The following is a 13563-nucleotide window of genomic DNA, read 5'->3' as shown; positions in this document are numbered from 1 at the left end:
GTAATAATAAGAATAGATTATATTAAAAAACTAATATTACATTTTAGTTAGGTTTTAGTTTTACAAATATATTGCCATACAAACTAGTAGTCAAAGTTCACATACATAAAACCCCTTATAGCCTTTCTTTATACACCTGCATACTACCTAACACTTATATTAATAATGCAATAATAATTACCAGGTCTAATATAAGTGATAAAGTTTATATCTCACGTATTAACTTAACTACTCGATGATCAAATGATCATTTTTACTAATTTGACAATAGTTTCCAATTAAACTGTGCTATGCAATGACTATAAATAAGAGTGAAGGTCAAACATTAAATAATGTGGGACTATATTTATGTAAGTCAATTTTTACTCATAGGCAATTATATGTTGCATTTTCAAGGGTTACATCTTAAAAAGGTTTAAAAATATGGGTAGAAAATGAAGATAGAACTTGTGTCAAAACTAAACAGACGAAAAGCAAATGCATGTATATATCTTTATTTACTCTTTTCCTTTCCTACCTTTTCCTATTAATATCTCTATGGGCACTTTAGCATGCCGATAACTCGAATTGCTGCATATGCAATTCATTTTTGATGTAATACAATATCGCAACAGCATGAATGCGGATCGTATTATGCCAAATTCTAAACAAACTTCCTTCCGATCAAATGACTATAGTAATATTTAGGGGTTTTTGCAAATTTGTCACTGATTTTTTATTTTTTGCAAGAATGCCACTCGAATGACAGATCTGGTGATATTTTTATAATTTTTTAATAGTAAATTTGCAATAACAGTTCAAAATAGTGACAAATTCACAATTATCCCTAATATTTATGTTTAACACTTTCATGTTAATACTAAAATTTAATCTATAATACTTCCATTCAGAATATATTAGACACATACTTTAATATCTACTACTACTTATAATATGTAATTTATTCTATTTTGTTTAATAATTACCTATTAACAGCGACGGGGGACTGTCAGGCGCGGTGTCTCCTCCCGACTCTTCTCCTTCCCTCCCGACGCGATACTCTCCACGTCCTTCCCGTGGCTCCCCGCGCCGTCGTGGCAGGAGCAGCGGAACCACCAGCAGCGCGGGCTCGACGTCGCGTCGTTCCCCACCATGAGGTATGCCTCCCGATTCCCACCATCGAGCTTCATCATTCTTCTGTTCCGCAGCCGCTGCTTTTTCCTTTCCCGCACGCGATGGCTGTCTGCGGCGCCGTAGGATTCTTTCCCCCTGCACGCGCACCCCCGGTGCCACTGCCTCCACTACTCCTACACTCGCGCCGTACTATCTCCTTCTGCCGGTCACGGGCTCACGGCTTCTGCCTTCTTCCTGCCGCACGCGCCGCCCATTCGACGGCCGGAGCTCTCGGTCTTGGCTTCTACCTTCTGCACGCGGCCTTCGCATCGCAACGGTATGTCAGCCCCCTGATGCTGATCGAGGGAGGCTGCGTTTCTGATGGTTTTCTCACTCGCCGTTGCTTCGCTCGGGGTCGTAGATCTGCCACCGGAGGGGGGGGGGGGGTTGTTGCTCCGCCGCCGGCCACCTCTGGCGGCTGCCAGAGCTCGCCGAGGTGGGTAGTGGGTTGCTCTCTGATTTAGTCCTATTTATTTGTTTTGTTGTTTATTGTTGTTCACCTAATTCAGCTGGCTAGGCTGATGAACTGACTCTTGCTCCTCTTTGTCTCTGGACTCCAGTCCATGTCCCTTTCATGGTTAGCATTACTCATATGTTCCTGTCACTTCTGTTACCCAAGTCATTAATAACCGAGGATTTTGAAGAAGTTGGTTCCAGAAATTTGTAAGCTTTCGGTCTGCTTTTAAAGGTGTGGTTTTGCTAATGAACCATGATGCTGTGAAAAGCCTGGATTGATGTGATTAATTTCTTGCCTATGTTAGATGTGGTTTATTTAATACATGTGAGTATGCAGCCGAGCAATAAATGTTCAGGTGAATTTGCTGAGAAAATAGCAATAGTTCAGAGGATTTTAATATTCCTTTTGTGTCTTTCCATTTTTGCAGTGGTGTCACTCCACACTCATAGTCAAATAGGCATGGCAGAGACCTCGGATGTGTTTCCTGATGATGCCAATGGAAGTGCTGCAGTTCAGATTGAACCTTGTGCCAACGAGGATGTGTTGTTCCTTGATGATATGGATTCTTTTTGGGATGAAGTAAATGCTACGCTTCATGTTTCAAGAGTTGTGACTGGTGCTGTCATCAAGGGAATTGTAAGTGATGCAGAACATGATGTGGCTCGGATGATTGCTTCCAAGGATACTGAGATAGCATTGCTAAATCAAAAGCTGCAGCAACTCGAAAATAGCAGCTTAAGTTTGCCTGAAGGGCGGGATAAAAGATATGATGAGTTTTATAGTCTCCGTCAACAGCTTGATTCCATTTCAAAGTCACTCTTGAACTCTGAATGGGGGCTTTCGGGATCACAGCATAACTCGGAAGGTTCAGAAGATGTGAGTATGCAGAGGGGCAAGGAACAATCCTTCAGAGATGGTATAGCAAAGGAAAATGGTTCTAAAGCCTCACAAGAAAAGGTTTTCAGTGACCCGGCACTTCTGAGGCATTTGGATAAGGATCAAGTGATAGCCCATTTTAATAAAGAGATGAATGAGATGAAAAGGCAGCATGATTCAGTTGTGCACGAGATGACGGAAAAGATATTCAGACTAAAGCGTGAGAACCTAAATAAAGAAGGAGCTAACCCTTGCCATTTACGGAACAACAAAGAACTTGAGCAAATGAGGAGGAAAATCGAGGATGCCATCTCAAAGTTGGATGCGCTCCTCTTGGAGAATAAAAGAGCCTTCGTTCGCATCAAGTCGGATGCATTTCCTGGTCAACAAGACAAGAGCAATGTGGTAGATTCTGATATCCAGCAACTACTAGGTGGTGAAACTAATATTGAAGAAGAACCTTGCTCTATTCCAAGTAAGGCTTTGCATTTTGCATCCATAGGGGCAGATCATGAAAATCATGTTATAAGGCTTGAATCTGATATTGAAGATGCTAGCATTGCAACCATCATTAGAGAAGCGATAGAAAAGATTGTTGTAAAAGAGTATGTTAGTGAAATAAAAATAGGATTGCATGGTTATGAGATGGAGCTTAATATGAAGCAGGAAGTTTGCCCAATCATTCAGAATGAGGCTATTGCGGAAGCAATGTCAAACATTAATTCTTTGTTGCTAAAGAACAATGAGGAAAAAGGTTGTGCTGAAGCTGAGTTTCTGCTGAAGCAGAAAATTGACAAACTGAATCTAGTTGTGGATTCCTTCACTGAAGTAGTGAGGGAAAAGGAAGAATTCGTGTCACAGATTGGATTGGAGGCGATGGAGATTCGTGTTGATTCACTGTACCGTGAGCTTGATTTCCTAAGGGACAAAGTGGGAAAGCAAGATTCCTACATATCTGGAAAGAGCATGGAGTTTGATATCATTGTGGGCAGGTTGGAGCGAGCTCAGCAACATGTTCAACGCAACGATGTCACTTTGAGTGAGTTGAATGATAGATTTAGAACCATTTCAGACTCTTTAAAGGTGTTGGAGAAACAAAATCAAGCTCTACATGCTGTCCTCGAAGAAAAGGAGAAGACACTAACTTCTGCTGTTTCCAAAGACAATGAGTTCAAAGAATGCATGAAACACATTGTTGAATCTACGAGAGATTTTGAAAAATTCATTGCAGATCAACAAACTATTGTTGCAAATAAAGTTCAGCACAGCGAATCAAGGTGCTTGCATTTGCACTCATACTGAATTATTTGTTTTATATGAGCTGATTTTATGATTATTAGTTTGCATTTATCACTCTTACCATGCTATTTGGTCTTATATTAGCTCTATAGTTCTTGATACACATACCTATTTATGTACTGTTCTGTGAATAAAGATGGTAGTATGCTTTTCTTTCACAGGTTTTGTTTACTAAAAGAACAATGTAAACACCTTGCGAGAGAAGGCAATCTGTTAAAAAAGAAAGCATTGCGATACAAAGAGATATCTGAGACAAGAGGCTCCAATCTTCAGAAAGCTGAACTCGAGGTAATGTATTTGTGAATCCTAACTAGTAGCAATGATTTAGCTTCACTTTTCAAATCTTAACCTGCATACTATAACAAGTTTAGAACCTAGATAGCTCCCTAAAAGGAGGGAAATAGTGATGCAATGAGGTTCAGTTTCTCAGTTTAGCTACATTATAGGGTAAGGATTAAGAATTGGAGCACAAAAACACAATTAAGGGCCTGTTTGGCTACAAAGTATTTTTGAAGTTTTTAGGCAATACCATGGTTTCTTAAAAATGCTGTGGTATTAAAAACATCGAGGTGTTTGGATACAATAAAAACTATGGTTTTAAAAACCGAGGTATGCCCAATACCATGGTATTTTTGGAGTATTTAAAAATCCTCTCCTGACCTCTTTTTCTTGAAACTGAGCTTTGGCTCGCACGCTTGCATGCAGCTTCGCGTTATACTTCGGCTAAGAAACTCCTCATACGTTACCCAGTGCATAAACGTGTACCAATAGATTCATATTTCACGGTGTTAACCTATGAGTTAATAAAGTTGAACATGAACTGGCCCATACAAAATTTGCTTGTTTACACGTAAATGGATATACATCGGTTATGTACTTGTTACATTCAAAAGCTAATAAAACAGACATAACGTTGTAGAATTGTTCCATGTATGTATCTGCATAGCTTGTTTAGTTTTTCATTATAATGACAAGTTAGCCTAATAGCTATTTCCTTGAAACAGAATACTTTACTTAATACTGCAGATGCCAAACACTTCATGGTTTTCCTAAAACTGTAAAATACTGTTGTATTCACAAACTGTGGTATTTCATCACATGCATTTAAAAAACTGTAGTTTTCAGAAACTGTGGTTTCTAGATACTGTAACATCCAAACAGGCCCATTAATTTTATTTGGTCTGCAGGTGGATTTACTTGGTGATGAGGTTGAGGCCTTAACAGATCTTCTTGCAAAAATCTATATTGCCCTTGACCATTATTCTCCAGTCCTGCAACACTACACTGGTGTAAGTTTAATTTCTATGTTGTAACATACTTTTGGCATGATTCCTTTATTTTCTGCTTTTGTTTCTCCTATGTGTGTTTTATCCAAAATATTGGCCATAAACTGCTTTGTGATGGCCGGTGGAACCACCTTTTGGTTATTTGTATTGAACAAACTGATGACAATGATATCCTCCAGTTTGACTCGTTAGATGCAAATTTTTTGATGTTGTCATTGGATTAAACTTTTCCTCATTATCCTGCCAAAATGTAGAAATTATTCTATGTTAATCTTATTTTCTAAATATTTCAATTAAAAGGATATTAAGTTGTTTCTCCAATAATGATTTTGCTTCCTGACGTTTAAGGTATGTGCATGTTTTTTCTAACCAGTGGTCCATGGTACGCGCATCATATTCCACCTAATTTGCATTGTTTTCTTGTATCCTTACAGGCTATTATCTTTATGTTCTTTATTAATTGTACTATCTCTTTGTTGCAGGTTATGGAGACCTTGAACATGATTAAGAAACATATTAGCATGGCAAAGTAAAATGCATCTGCCTGTTAATATCAGGTGGTCTATGTTAACCATAACTGTGGTATTATCGGCTTGACAGCGTGCTTCTAGTGCTTTGAGATAACTTTTGTAGGTGGATGCTAGCTTTTGTTGTCGATTCAAGGACTAGGTTTTGCAGAGTGGCTTGCTTCCCTTTTATAGGCAGTACTCTTGGTAGCCTTTGACCACTTTGTAAATGGCCCAACCATAGCTATTAGTTCTTGTGTTTGGCTTTTGATGCCATGGGTTTTGTCACCTGTTATGCTGGGTTGCAAAGGTGAACTCTGGTAACAGTGACCTACTTGAATGAACAAGAGTGGTAGTGGACTGGATTTTGAAAGCTGAGTTTTCAGGTGTTTTTTTTCTTGCACAGCGGCTGAAGACTTGTGGCGCTCACTCATTAGTTTTACTGCCTGATGATAATCTGATGAAGCATTTGTGTTCCAAGACATAGTTTGGATTTGGATTTGCTCTCCTTCGGTCCTTGCTATCAACAATTGACAGTTTTGGAAACTTGTCATGAAAAATGTAGCCTATATGCTGTTGTGATACTCAATGCCAAGTAAAAGTTCAGTCATGGCAGTTGTCAAACACTAGCCACAAAGTAGTTTCTGCAATGAAATATTTGTCGCCATCCATATGGCTCTTGGCGCCGAACTTACCGATGAGCACATGGAACAGCTTGCGCCAACAAGAGTATAATTCGGCGGGTGAAGCTCGAGAGAGAAGGGAAGTGCGTACGCACATTGATGGTGAAGAGTGCGGAAGCAGTGGAATTCGCGGCCATGACTGGCATATTGATGGTGAAGAGTGCGGAAGCAGTGGAATTCGCGGTCATGACTGCAGCAGCATGCGTACACACGGGTGGGGCACAGGGAGGGCGGGGGGTTGGATTAGTCTGATACCCTGAAAGACTGAAAGTGGGAAGTAATCTTAAGTTTGATTATTCAAGGAGCCAATGCACAAATGTTGCTTAATTTCTAAGTCAAGCCTATCTCTAGGTTTAGGTCAAGTCTATACAACAAAACCCTAATGGATAGAGGGGGGGGGGGGGGGGGACGGCCTGGAGGCCATACGGCTGGGCTGATATGGGCCGGCTGGTAATACATATTCTAACAGATTGTAATGCTGGATATTCAGAATTCATGTTATCCCTATTGCATGAACGGACCTCTCAGTTACCAGAATTCATGTAATTTGAAGCAAATTTGTGCAAGCTAGTCCCTTTGACACAATCAAAGATAGCACACAAATGCTGGAAATTCGATTGCACAGGTTAAGCATTTCAACCAAGTCTTCGAGGCCAAGTAAACTGAAGAAGTAAAACAAATAGACATTTGAAGATCAATTATCCATGATACAACGATACATTTTCTTCCCTCCAAACGCAAACAGCACACATACAGAGGTCAACAAAGAGTTAGAATCAAAGGCCTTGTGAACAATTCTTTCGAAATGCTACCTGCTTATATCAGAAACAGATGTTCTTCCCAGCCTTATGATGCACAGAGAATAGTGCCTTTGCATCCATCCATGAATTACTATTTACAAAGCAGAAGCCTTGATGCTGATGAATGTACCTTTGGGACCAAATTTACCCTTTGGTTGGCCAATTCCTCAATGTACAATTGACATCCTCCCATTCCGGGAATCAACTTCCATTTTCCAGCTTTGACCCTTTGCGGTGATGGCTCCAGGCTAGTAAGGCAGCACCAATTGCTGGTTCCACCTGAAATTGTATGGCAAACCTTTTTTAGCTTCATGAGGCACATTTTCTGAATAGTGGAAAATCTATCCATGTTATCCAAAGTGACTGAGCACAGCGTTTTGGTGAGAGAAATGCATTTGCACGCTTAAATCCAGCTACGTTACCTACAGATGTCATTTATCATCTAAAATTAGTGATTTCAAATGCGGCCACCTAGTTTGCCTAGGGGACACCTGGGCGCTAGATACTACCCTCCCACTTAGTGACTAATCGACATCTAACCCTCATAATTGATCGCCTAGCCTCAATTACACGCCAGGCACCCCATCGCCGCCCACCTAGCACCTAGGCTTCATAGAACTGATAGCCCAAACTGTATGAACCCTTAGAATGGTCAAATCTCCAGAGAACGGTATCGCTGTCTGCACAGCAGAAAATAAACTTCGCAACAAGTTATACTAGTGAATATCCATATACTAACCTCAGGTCGAATAGGATGGACACCAGGGAAGACATTGGAAATGGAATTTACAACCTCGCCACTGATGTTCCATTTTTTATTGCCTTCCAGGACTCCCCCAACCAAAACAAGTGGAAACTGGTCCTTTCCATCTGCAAAGAGTAAAGTGGAAACTGGTCCTTTAGGTATACACAACGATGCTTTATTCCTGTCAGTAACAACCTAATGATATAGAGATCTAACGACAAGCATGCCATGTCTGGTGCATCCTGTTAACAGGTCGGATCTGGCCCACAAACTTTTCATTCAGAATGTTACCTCAATGCATCAACTTGTGTCATGCACCACATTTGGACATGGCAACATAATCTAAGCAGAATATCTGGAACCAAAACTAGAATTCCAAGGTTGTATCCAGCAGGCTTCTTAGAAGAAATAGAGCACGGCATCTTATCTTTGGACCATACGGGACTCCTACAAGAGCATCTTAAGTCTGCTGCTCATTTATCACAGCAAACCCAAATGCTTGCTACATGCTTCAGTGACTCAGTCTCAAATGAGACATTATAACAGGATAACTGACATGCAGAAAAAGGCCAAGTTTGGTATTAAACTTTTGGCAGAGAAAAGACCAGTTCATTATTTGCTTGATTCCCAGAGAAATAATATTAAACTCAAGAAACCTTATCTCCAAAGCATGGAATATGTTTGAAAGGACAAAAACCTGGCTGAGAAGGAAACTAGTTACTGTACTCCTTACTTTCCAACCATTGTCCCAGCTGGCTACCAACCAGTGACGCTACATAGCAGGTGCAATTTCTTCAATTGAATAATCAAAATAGAGCTGGTGGAAAAATTAAAGGCAAATAATGATACATGGTCAGCATAAGCACTACCTTCACCGCACAATCTAAGGCGCCGAACAACAGCTATAACAGCATCAGCTAACTCTTGCACTGAATCATGCAAAATTTTGTTAGCTACTTCATCACCATCTTCAGCAGAAGATACCACTACAGGTACAAGTGCTGCAATACGAGCCCAAGATGGATCTGCGTATGTCCACCTGTGCAAGGGTGACAACTAAGTATAAGATTCCAAATCTCAAGTGGTTCTATCAGCTAAAGCACTGAACAATATTTGTGATGCTTTTGGAAGCTCCAGTAAATATTACTCTCTTATGAAATACTACAATACCATCTTTCTAGGAGCTTAAAAACATGGAATACCGGATGGAAGAAGCTTAGAGCAACAGCAGGATGAATTGAGAAAAGAAATAAAAAGAGCCATTAGCTACACCCAATAAAGCTAAGAAGTAATGCCTAATTGTAAAATCCTGTATAAACATTTAAACAATACATGCCTGGTCAGGTTTATATTTACATTGATGAGCCCCATATTGTACCATACAATGGTTGTCTCAGAAAGTACTGGGCATACTTTGACACAAATGATCTATGTTTTGCAATAACGTTAGTGTATCTTTTTGAGCATATTAAGCTATCATTCTAGTTTGCAGGAAGCATAACTGAAATATAACCTGTATGCAAAGGATGCTTGTGTGAGAGACCTTACCCAATCAATTCATCCGGTGAAGAAAGTTCAAGCTTCTTCAGGATCTCTCTTGTAATAGTAGTCTGTGGTCCACGACCATCGTGTGCTTTTATTACTGCTGTCAGGGCCTGTGCAGCAATGCCATATCCACTGCATTAATGTACATATAGTCACCAACGTTTTCCTTTGTCACAGGTAAATAGTATTGGAATCACACAATAACAGGTTTCACAATCACTGAACAAATCTTTTAAACTGCACCCATCAATTAGTGAAGGATTTCAAGATTTTGAAAGTGTGAAAAATATAGGCACGCACTTCTCAGAAGATACAACACCAATACACCATAATCATGCAAATGACAGGCTAACAGTTTTAACTGGGTGTTCATGCCCAGCTCATTATGGCATGCTCAAAATGGCCATGGCTTCTCACACGAGATGGAACTTCATAATTTCTATAAAATAACTAACTTCTTATCTGATTCTAATGTAACAAATCAGATACAAACTTCTGAAGAAAAAGCACAGGGCAATTGAAAGAATTTGTATCTATTTCAACAACCAAAGTCCTAAACAAAGAATGGTGTTCCAACTTCAAACAATGCATTTATCTTGAGGATTACTTAAAGTACCCTATTGTCATAAATAGTGTAACTTACCTACCCCAGTCGCCTAAAACAGGCCCAGCACCAGCTGCTCTCGCTACTTTTCCATCTTCTGTGACCCCATAAGCAATGCTTCCAGTGCCCGCAATCAATACGCAGCCATGTAGCTTTCCCATTGTACCACTAGCCAGAGCTGCCACCGCGTCATTTTCCACATAAAACTTGGCATGGCCAGGGAACAGATCTCTGGAGAAGAAGCAAGGTTCACTTAGCAGTAAAAGAGAACAAATTTGACAAATTCCTTGTTTCCCTGATAACATTTAGGGTTGGATGCATATGAGCTAGCAAATGGCAATTTATTTTCCAAATTGTAGTGGTGAACCTGTGCTTATTCATAGTAATATTCACAAAAGCAGCACTGCAGCACCACTCTGACAATCCATGGCATAACAAATGTACTAAATAATTTGTTGCCATGTAAAAAAGAATCAGTTGCCATGGACCATTGAGCATTCAGTAAATGAAAACAAGTGGTTGCCATGGATTACAACAATGTAACAATTTCCTTTTGGGGAAATGAACTCTAATTAATATGGAGAGAGAACTATACCGGATCCATTCCAGCATCCTCTGCTGATCTGAAGGATGGTTAACTCCAGATACTGCTAAACAAACTGCACGGACAGCTGAACGATCTGTGCTGGCCATTGCAAGAGCCTGTCTCATGACCTTCTCTAGAGTTTCCAATGCCGCGCTTTCTGATAAATAAAGGACAAGTGGTTGGTATTTCTTTGAGCAAAGACTTCTGCCATACACTATTCTACACATATTATACCATGCCAATTAAAAATTGTGTGGTATCACTGACAAAACATTCTCATGATCCATTTATATAAGGGACAATAATAATGTTTGCAACTTACAAAACATGTAGATTTGTGTAGAAATTCTGGATAAACATGGGAAAACTGTTCTTTTAGAATCACAGAGGAAGTTAAAGATACGATGGTATCAACATGAGCTTAAGTTAAAAATTACACGACTACTATACAGGCACTATGCTTAGCACAAGTAATGGTATTATCTCTTCAGTTACTTCATCAAATAATTGAAAAGTTGGAAGCCGTTGAGATGATAACAGAATGAACTACAGAATGACATAATCTTCTTAAGTCCACGAACAAGAGCTCACATAAAAAAAATTGAACACACAAAAGCAGAATTATGCAAACATTTCATCTATTTCCCTGGAACTCTCCCCTGATTGCAAAGATCCAGTATTTCCTGTAAGCCTCAAGATCCCCGCACACTATGTATGACCAATTAGCCGCAATTACACATCACTTGTAGCATTCAAGGACACCGAAATCCCCAAAATTTGAAAGGGAGACCAATCATCAATTCCCAAGATCCAATTGTTAAGACGGGGCACGCATCAGGGACAGCCTGAATCGAACGCTCCTCTCGCGATTACCTCCGACGGAGTTGCGGTTGGAGCAGCCGGCGACGGCGCGGGAGAGCACGGGGACGGCGCCGGGCGACTCCGGCGACGGCATTGCGGCCGGCAGGCAGACGCAGACGGTGTTGGTGGTGCCGCCGTCCACGCCCAGGATCACGCCGCCCTCGCCGGCGGCCGCCGACGGCGAGTCCCCGTTCTCGTAGCCGCCCATCTCTCCCTATCTATCGCCCTTCGTCTCTTCCTCTCTTCTCGGGTTGCGCTTGCGCGAGATACAGGGGAGTCAAACTCTGACGAAAAGGAGATGTTTTTCTCTTCTCTTCTCTCTCCAAAATTTCTTCGCCGAAGATAAAAAACTGATCAAAATTAAAAGGGGCATTTACAAATACATTTCTAATTTTTTATTTTTTTAAAGATGTCACTCGAATGATAGTTTTAATAGTATTCTTTAATTTTTTAGTGGCAAATTTGCAATAACAATATGAGTAGTGGTTTCTTTGCAATTGTCCCAAATTAAAACGGTCCGAATAAACCTTATCTAATAGGCCAACACGCAACCCATTATGATAGGTACGACGGCACAATTTAAGAGCTAAGTGGGCCATGTCGTTATGGCAAGTTGTCGGCACAGTCTAACTCCATCCCGCCCCATCCCACCCTCGTGCCGCAATCACCCCAGCTGCCCCGCTGTCGACGCATACTGTTGCCTGGCATAACACAGTGTGTCGCAACCGTATTCGGACCAGCATCGCCTATTTAGTTAGTCGAGTCTGACAGATGATACCTAAATGGTCCTGTGCTAAGCCGGTTGTTAGCCTAATTACCTAGGTCTGATCAAAACTTTCTGTTTTGAGACTCTAGATTTATTCTAAGTTAAATTTGTAAACTTCAGAGCTAAAAAAGTAAAATATAAAACTTAACAAACAGAACGCTATGTTAGAGCAATTATTGTTAGGTGCTCTCCAATACTCTATGTGTATTTTAGCTATGTTGTCGAAGTTAACCCCTTAATTTAAAAAACCTATATAATCAATTAAAAAGGTGGATTTTTTTTGGGGGGGGGGGGGTTGAGAATTTGCACTCACCCACTTTTTTTTCTAGCATGAAGAAACTAGCCCTATGATGATGGACATTGTGCGATGAGCAAGGTTGCCATCATACCCCGCCAAGGCACAGCCATGCTACCCTTAAATACTCGTGTGATGAGCACCTTGAATTGTTTTGGTGTGCGATCACCTTGAATTGTTTTGGTGTGCGATCTCAAGACTGCCTCTTACCATCATACCCCGTCAAGGCACAGCCATGCTACCCTTATATTCTATAGTTATATACCAACCGGAAAGAAGACCATACTCTAGAGTCCAGAATAAAAAGACGATACCACCATTCGATGAACATTTATAGTTAAAAATTGTAAATTCAGGTTCTATAAAGGGCTTTCATTATAATCACTGAATGAAAGAATAGGGAAAGTTCATTGGCACAACTAATAGACAAGAATATATCAACTTATCACTAAACTTACTAAATGAAGACACTGCAAATAAATGAAAGAAGATGAGTTAATGTGAACTGGCGCAGTACTGATTCTTTCATGAATGATCTCTCCACAATGCGGGCTAAATGCAACCACATCAATCAAAATTCACATTAGACTAACACAGATTTGAAGGGAGAAAAACAACTGATCACCCATCAGAGGCTTGTACTCAACCGACATCATTCTATAATAGAACATTATCATCCACTCCCTCCGTCATTGTTCATATCATCGCTGCTGAGTGACACTCATCGCTTCCTTCTATGTTGCAATAGGTGTGACATTGTGCAATTCTTTAAAAAAAATTCCTACCTTATGGTGTTCATAGTGCTCACCTAATGTGCAATTATTCAAACAGGCCTTGAAAAGCTCCCACTTGGATAATGAATAGATACTAAAAGATAATGCATTATTATTTACTTTTGATCTGTCAAAAACCTTTGAAAGCTTCATAGCAAGATTCTGACCAATATGACTTGCTCTGAACCTCTCAAAAAAATAGTCCACACTAACAAAATTACTCTTGTTTTTTTTTTTACAAGACCTACACATAAACCCAAATAGTGAAACAATCCCTAAGTTCAGAATGAGCGGGAACCAAACTAGTAATCAGAAAGGCTCCTAAACTC

At 40.2% G+C, this 13563-nt stretch overlaps 2 protein-coding genes across 5 annotated transcripts; one reads left to right on the top strand and one right to left on the bottom strand.

The window, feature by feature from the left end:
- Positions 1 to 980: 980 nt before the first annotated feature.
- Positions 981 to 6205, top strand: LOC133894963 (WPP domain-associated protein-like). Of its 4 annotated transcripts, none has more exons than XM_062335171.1 (6): positions 981 to 1136; positions 1713 to 1840; positions 2037 to 3762; positions 3946 to 4072; positions 4972 to 5073; positions 5553 to 6205. In XM_062335171.1, the coding sequence occupies exons 3-6, from the start codon at positions 2069 to 2071 to the stop codon at positions 5601 to 5603; spliced, it is 1974 nt and encodes a 657-aa protein (XP_062191155.1). In that variant the 5' UTR covers positions 981 to 1136; positions 1713 to 1840; positions 2037 to 2068; the 3' UTR covers positions 5604 to 6205. The 4 variants fall into 4 exon arrangements, with proteins under 4 accessions (XP_062191155.1, XP_062191156.1, XP_062191154.1 ...); XM_062335172.1 differs by having other exon boundaries at positions 1713 to 1933; XM_062335170.1 differs by lacking the exon at positions 1713 to 1840.
- A 712-nt stretch (positions 6206 to 6917) lies between these two features.
- On the bottom strand, positions 6918 to 11708 carry LOC133894964 (uncharacterized). Its single transcript, XM_062335173.1, has 7 exons — positions 11413 to 11708; positions 10549 to 10696; positions 9993 to 10184; positions 9353 to 9481; positions 8674 to 8843; positions 7799 to 7929; positions 6918 to 7338 (listed from the first exon to the last, which is right to left on the bottom strand). Exons 1-7 carry the CDS (start codon positions 11606 to 11608, stop codon positions 7261 to 7263), a joined length of 1044 nt encoding a protein of 347 aa, XP_062191157.1. The 5' UTR covers positions 11609 to 11708; the 3' UTR covers positions 6918 to 7260.
- Between the last annotated feature and the right edge of the window lie 1855 nt (positions 11709 to 13563).

Source organism: Phragmites australis, chromosome 16 (assembly GCF_958298935.1).
Source record: "Phragmites australis chromosome 16, lpPhrAust1.1, whole genome shotgun sequence".
Taxonomy (NCBI): Eukaryota; Viridiplantae; Streptophyta; class Magnoliopsida; order Poales; family Poaceae; genus Phragmites; species Phragmites australis.
This window is presented reverse-complemented; position numbering and strand designations above follow the sequence as displayed.

Bases quoted from the DNA above. Each gene is read 5' to 3' on its own strand.
- LOC133894963 (XM_062335168.1), top strand. From the start codon at position 1,474: ATGGTTTTCTCACTCGCCGTTGCTTCGCTCGGGGTCGTAGATCTGCCA. The intron at 3,763-3,945 runs GTGCTTGCATTT...TTTCTTTCACAG, and splicing joins GTTCAGCACAGCGAATCAAG to GTTTTGTTTACTAAAAGAAC. The intron at 5,074-5,552 runs GTAAGTTTAATT...TCTTTGTTGCAG, and splicing joins TCCTGCAACACTACACTGGT to GTTATGGAGACCTTGAACAT.
- LOC133894964 (XM_062335173.1), bottom strand. From the start codon at position 11,608: ATGGGCGGCTACGAGAACGGGGACTCGCCGTCGGCGGCCGCCGGCGAG. The intron at 10,185-10,548 runs GTATAGTTCTCT...CTTCTTCTCCAG, and splicing joins AGGATGCTGGAATGGATCCG to AGATCTGTTCCCTGGCCATG. The intron at 7,339-7,798 runs GTTAGTATATGG...ATACAATTTCAG, and splicing joins TCCATCCTATTCGACCTGAG to GTGGAACCAGCAATTGGTGC.